At 40.2% G+C, this 5,672-nt stretch overlaps 1 protein-coding gene across 1 annotated transcript; it reads right to left on the bottom strand.

Moving 5' to 3' along the window:
* Positions 1-680: 680 nt before the first annotated feature.
* LOC123161910 (WAT1-related protein At5g64700) lies at positions 681-5,155 on the bottom strand. Its single transcript, XM_044579726.1, has 7 exons — positions 4,738-5,155; positions 3,487-3,549; positions 2,615-2,731; positions 2,229-2,469; positions 1,389-1,547; positions 1,055-1,206; positions 681-921 (listed from the first exon to the last, which is right to left on the bottom strand). Exons 1-7 carry the CDS (start codon positions 4,944-4,946, stop codon positions 843-845), a joined length of 1,020 nt encoding a protein of 339 aa, XP_044435661.1. The 5' UTR covers positions 4,947-5,155; the 3' UTR covers positions 681-842.
* Between the last annotated feature and the right edge of the window lie 517 nt (positions 5,156-5,672).

The raw sequence follows: 5,672 nt of genomic DNA, 5'->3' as shown, positions 1-5,672 counted from the left end.
CTTCGAAAACGCGCTCAAGGCTTAATATAGACCGGAATTATATAGTTCGGTGTGCTGACTTCAGGAATTTGTAATTCGGGGTTTGATTTAGCTTCCGTCTATAAGTTTAAGGTTTGTTTTGGACTTTTCCCGCGGATGACTAACGTATCCCGACCGCTCGAGAAGAGACGTGTTTGTGTAAATGCTTAAAAGTTATCTATTCTGATCCTAAATAAATTTGAACTTAAAATTGGTTTAAATATTTTGAACAATAAAACCCGAAATTACCGATTTTTTTTAGTAAACCGGCTATTCCAGCCCTACCGAAAGAAAAACGGGATCGAGAAAATTAAAACTTGTTCCACCCGCATCGGTTTTCTTTTCGCCAGGAATCGACTGTACAAAAATCCGTTTTAAGACTCTGACGTGCAGCTAAACTAATTTGGCAAATGTATTAAAGAGAAATGGATTAAGAATACATTACTAGTTAAGTGTTGTTTTCAGCTCATTGTGAACACGTATGTTCCTGGTGACAGTGCAACCGGCCGTAGGGGTCGTACGGGAAAAACCTATCATCCTCTCTGTATACATATTAAACAAAGTATTCACAAATAAAATGTAATAAATAAAATCATAATACTCTTGCATACAATTACAATTTTGTATCTTATGCGGCTACAAGAACTTTGATTGCTGCTGATGATGTCTACTTGTCCGGCACTTCTTTTGATTTTGTCAATAGGAAATTGTAGAAACATGTCATCCTCTCTCTTACATAATAAATAAAATCATAATATTCATGTATGCAAGTACAATTTCGTGGCTTCTACGGCTACAAGATCTTTGCTTGCCGCTGATGAGCTCTACTTGTCCCGCACTTCTTTTGATTTTGCCGATAGGAAAATGTAGAGCCCAACAATTACCACTATTGTGCCAAACAGGCTGCAATTATAGAAGAAAGAGGAACAATTCAATTCATTTTGTCCCAACTATATTAATTATAAATAAGTTAGACCTTTTATTGGAACCGGAAAGATGGCTCCGAGAGAAGTAAGAAGAAGCGAAAGGGACAAACCTTCCTACTGTAATCTCGTCGCCTATGAAGATGGAGTCCAACAAAACTGTGAATACCACAGACAATGGGCTGAACATTGGAGGATATGCTGGGCCTCGCTTGGCCACGACCCATGAGTTAAGGCTATATTTCCCCGCAGTTGCAAGTGCCCCCTACACCAAATAATTTCATGTTGATTACCTAGCAAATAATTTTTCATCTAGGCTTTCCAATTACCAGTGATTTTATTAACCCTGATGAACCAGTTTCAAAGAAATTACGAGCTACTTAGCTTCAAATATATCGCAGATTTTAATATGTATTTTATGGATGTTTTTCAGATCTACTAACTCACCGAGTAGAAGATGGTCACAAGGTTCAGGTCCCATCCTAGCTTCCACGTGTTCTTGTCTCTACTCAATATTATTCCAACTAGTGCGGTTTGAAATCCTCCAACAAAGCATGTCACCATAGACGACCAGTATTTGTATGGATACACCTTCATAACCTTTGACTGCATGAACATAGTACAAAAAAAATCAAGATATAATTTCAGCTAACAAAAACAATACACAAAATTACAAAATGAACTTTCTTATCATCCCAATCTCGTGTTGGAGTGCTCCTTGCATGCAACAAGATCATCCTCAGCTCATTCATGACATGCAAATAAAAGCATTGCTAGTAGTTACCCACATGAAAAACTGGATTTGCTAGGTGCACACTGATTATATCAACCAATTAAAAGCACAATCAGTGTTGAATGCATATAGAACCAATGTTCACGTCGAGTACACTTAAATGATGTGTCGGTGGTAACTTCATAAGTAATGGACGATGCTAACTTATAAGGAAAAGGTATTTTCAGAACATAGCCATATATTATCTAATTTTGAAGTTCTTATCAAAGCAAAGCCGGCAGTGAAGGCGGGTCTCAAATGTTTGTCACGTTTAGGGAGTTATAACATTCTGAAGATTAAATCTACTAACAATCTTGATGATGTCATCCCTTTAGCATCTTAATGCATGCATGCAAGTATTTATCTCCAATGTTCTCTTTGCCCTCTTCTCATCATGTCTACCGGCCCGCTATAATACTAACGAGCACACGTCTCCTTAGTCCAGCTCTAAATAATATAACAAACTTAACAAAGAAAGAGGGATAGTCGCGACATGTCATTGCGTGGTCGGTCACCTGAATCAAGTACCAGCAAGCAAGTGTGATGCTGCTGCCTACCAAGAATATTGTCCCTCTTAGATGATTGCCTGCAACCTCTGTGGTTTGTTGTCCCTCGTGGTGGTGCTTCAGAACGGGATCCCAGAGATGCAGTGTCTTGCCCTTGTATAGGCTGATGAGCATCGTGCCTCCAACCGAGAGCACAACGGCTATGATCTTCATTGCTCCAGCTATGCTCCAGATTTGCAATGTCTCCATTCTTATAAGTTCATGCATATATCACATTCCGTGTTGGAAAACAAGATATAATGGTGGTTGTTGATTATCAAGAAGTTGATCTTGGGACCAGTAAATCAAAACTGAAGTTTATTGTGAATACATGAATAATGAAAGAAATTTGGTACCTGAAGACGAGCGAGAGAATGAAGGTGACCAGCGGAATTATGTTCAGAAAGATGACAGCATAAGTTGGCGTTGTATCACTGAGACCATAGTAGTATAGGCTCATTGGCACCGCATACCTACATATCATGACGTGCGGTCACTGGAATTAGTTCATGTTATTCAGTATTTTGTTAAAAAAATTGGCCCTCTAATCAGGTATGTATTAGCTTGCAAGTGACTACTTTTGTCTCTCAAATTTTCTTTGCGGGATACTTGATTTTCTCTCTAATCAAAGCTCTTTGCAGTCAAGCACTGTGCTATATATATGTATATATAGTTGACCAGGAGAACTATTGTGCCCTTTTACTAATCACTATAATGTGGCCACTTTTAACTCATGTGGGGAATGTAATTACTTTATATGGTATAATAGAACAGCGACAACATATGACAATCTATATATGCATATATAAAAGGACATCGAGAGATCGACCAGCTGCAACTGCAAGACTAGTGCGATGTGCTGGTTTAACTGAGATCCACGTTGTCTGCCACTGAAATTAATTATATCACTGAAGCTGGAACGTATATAGTCGTTCGTTTGGAATTTTGACGTGGCCTAGACCAGGACATAGGCGATATCACACACTAAACTATCAGCCTAGTGTTGATAACAGCCTTTCGGACGGGGTCTCGGACACCTCTGGTGGACCAGGCATGATCCGCCCCTGAATAAGGCATGAATAGAATGAGGTAGTAAAACAACATAAAGAAGTTTTTTTAAGGGAATAACAAACATAAAAAAAGGCATATAGGAAACTTTTTTTGCACACCAGCATGTATGTATAGGTGCACACAATGTGCACTAACTGAGTGCGTTTGGACTGCGTACCCGATGAAGGCGTTGAGGAAGATCCATCCCGTGGCGTGCCAACCCATCTCCCTCCACTTGCCCCTGCATGTGCACAGCACAATTCATAGCTCGAGTTTAGCCGACTAGAATGCGTTGGGCAGCTAAATCTGCCAAAAAAGTATTTTGAAGGGAAAATCTTCTGTCGGACGCCGGTTGATACTTTTCATAATTAACGTGATCCACTTGTCCAATACTCGATGATTCTTTTCATAATTAACATGATTTTTTCGTCCAAATAACGATATTCTACATAATCAGCCTCCACTCCAACACTCGATGATAGTTTCCATAATTACCTTGATCCTCTCGTCCAAAAAATGATATTATCCATAATTAATATGATCCTCCCGTCCAACCCTCATGATTATTTCCATAAATTAATACTTGGCTAATTATTGTATGCACCTATGGACGAGGCAAAGATTGAACAAGAGATAACTGAAACGGTTTTTAGGCGTGCGAAACGGACGAAATGACTACGGACTCCTCTGTGATAGTAGAGACTTCTTGGATAATATTCGAACTGTCAATACCATTTCCTCAATGCAAATATATATAAAGCTTGACAAACTGTTTTTTTTTTCACTTACATAGTTGCAATTTCTTTTTAGAAATGACACCCGATAATTATCAAGAAAACAATAATTTGTACAATAATAACAGAAAACAAAACAATCAACATAAAAAAAAGATATTGAAAACCATACTACCTATCTTCTTCCTTCGATTGTACGCCCCCGCTGAAGCATGCAAATTGCACTAAGCCGACAACAAAGAAAGAAGACTCGACGTACCACAATAGTGACTCGCCCCAGAAACAAGATCTAATCATCACTGAAGTAACATGGGTTGGGGTGTCACTCCACGCAACACGGATTTGGAATCCTTCACTATTAATATAGAAGGTTGCGGGAACCAGACCATATGGCAGAACTAACCGAAAGAGGTGGTCGAAGTCGCTGCACAAAGAGCGGGACAAGGGGCAGGTCCCTACTTGTCTTGCCATCGACGAGGCTGCTGAACAAGAGAGAGAAGGGATGTCGAGACAACGGCGTGGAGAAGAGGACCTTGGGTGGCAAATAGGGTTGGGAGCCAGGGGAATCGATGTGCAAGAGGAGAATTTCGAAGGGCTTGAGTGAGATTTTAAAGTTGGAAGAATTGAAGGTTATGGTAATTGAGAGTAAATAGATAAGCATGCCGGCATGCCGCACACATCGTGCATACTCTTACCTTTCGAAGATGAGCGCCAATGGGAGGATGAAGGCGGCGCCGAAGAGACTGCGGTAGGCGAGGAGGGCGAAGATGAACATGCCACCACCGATGGACACCTTAGACAACAAGATTATCCCCGTGATGAATAGTTGCACGAGCACCATCGATGCGGGAGCCTTCCACTCCCACCCCACCGCCTTCTTTGTCTCTGCCGCCTTGATGTCCATCGGTCACACAACGATAGTTGCAGGCTCTTACTGCCGACTGCCGTCTCGATCTCCGACTATATAGAGGGCGCGCTATCCTAGCTTGCTAGCAGCCAGCTAGCCAAAGGGGCATGCATTTGGGATGAAGTTGAAACTTGTGACTGAGCACGCAGATCTCTACTCATATAAAAGGGGGAGTTGGTGGGCTCTCCTCACCGGTGTATTTTTGCCTCCACTCCTACCACCCCTGTCACTCGTATATTTTTGTCTCTCCTTCCATCACCATCTCCCACTGGTTTATTTATCCCTCACCTCCCACCACCCCCTCCCATCGGATTTTTCTCGCTCCCATTAAAAAACCAAATCCCATTAAAGGTTGAGATCTTGTTTTGTTCTTGCTTTGGCAAGTGTTGATTCAATTTAATCACGTAAGTAATAGGTAATTAAGAATTATAAATCGCATTATATATGAGTGATCACCTTCCTAAAAGACAAAAATAAGATTTTTATAACCTTCTAAAACAAGTACACGTATTTTTCAATGTGCTGTCGTTTATTATTATCATTATCTTTACTTTTAAATGACAATTACAACTTTCCTAATACAACAAAAATAACATATTTTTTATCTTACCAAATCACATATTTTTTATATTGCCAAATCACATATATCTCTACTATTAAAGGGGAGTTGATAGGCTGGTGCACATGGTTTATTTTCGCCTGCATGGATTTTTTTTGCCTTCA

This window comes from Triticum aestivum, chromosome 7B (assembly GCF_018294505.1).
Source record: "Triticum aestivum cultivar Chinese Spring chromosome 7B, IWGSC CS RefSeq v2.1, whole genome shotgun sequence".
Classification (NCBI taxonomy): domain Eukaryota; kingdom Viridiplantae; phylum Streptophyta; class Magnoliopsida; order Poales; family Poaceae; genus Triticum; species Triticum aestivum.
This window is presented reverse-complemented; position numbering and strand designations above follow the sequence as displayed.

What these genes read in the sequence shown, in the direction of transcription:
- LOC123161910 (XM_044579726.1), bottom strand. Translation starts at nt 4,946, where the DNA reads ATGGACATCAAGGCGGCAGAGACAAAGAAGGCGGTGGGGTGGGAGTGG. An exon ending in CTTGCTGGTACTTGATTCAG is followed by an intron (nt 1,548 to 2,228) that starts GTGACCGACCAC and finishes ATGTTCATGCAG; the next exon opens with TCAAAGGTTATGAAGGTGTA. An exon ending in TTGTGACCATCTTCTACTCG is followed by an intron (nt 1,207 to 1,388) that starts GTGAGTTAGTAG and finishes TATTTGGTGTAG; the next exon opens with GGGGCACTTGCAACTGCGGG.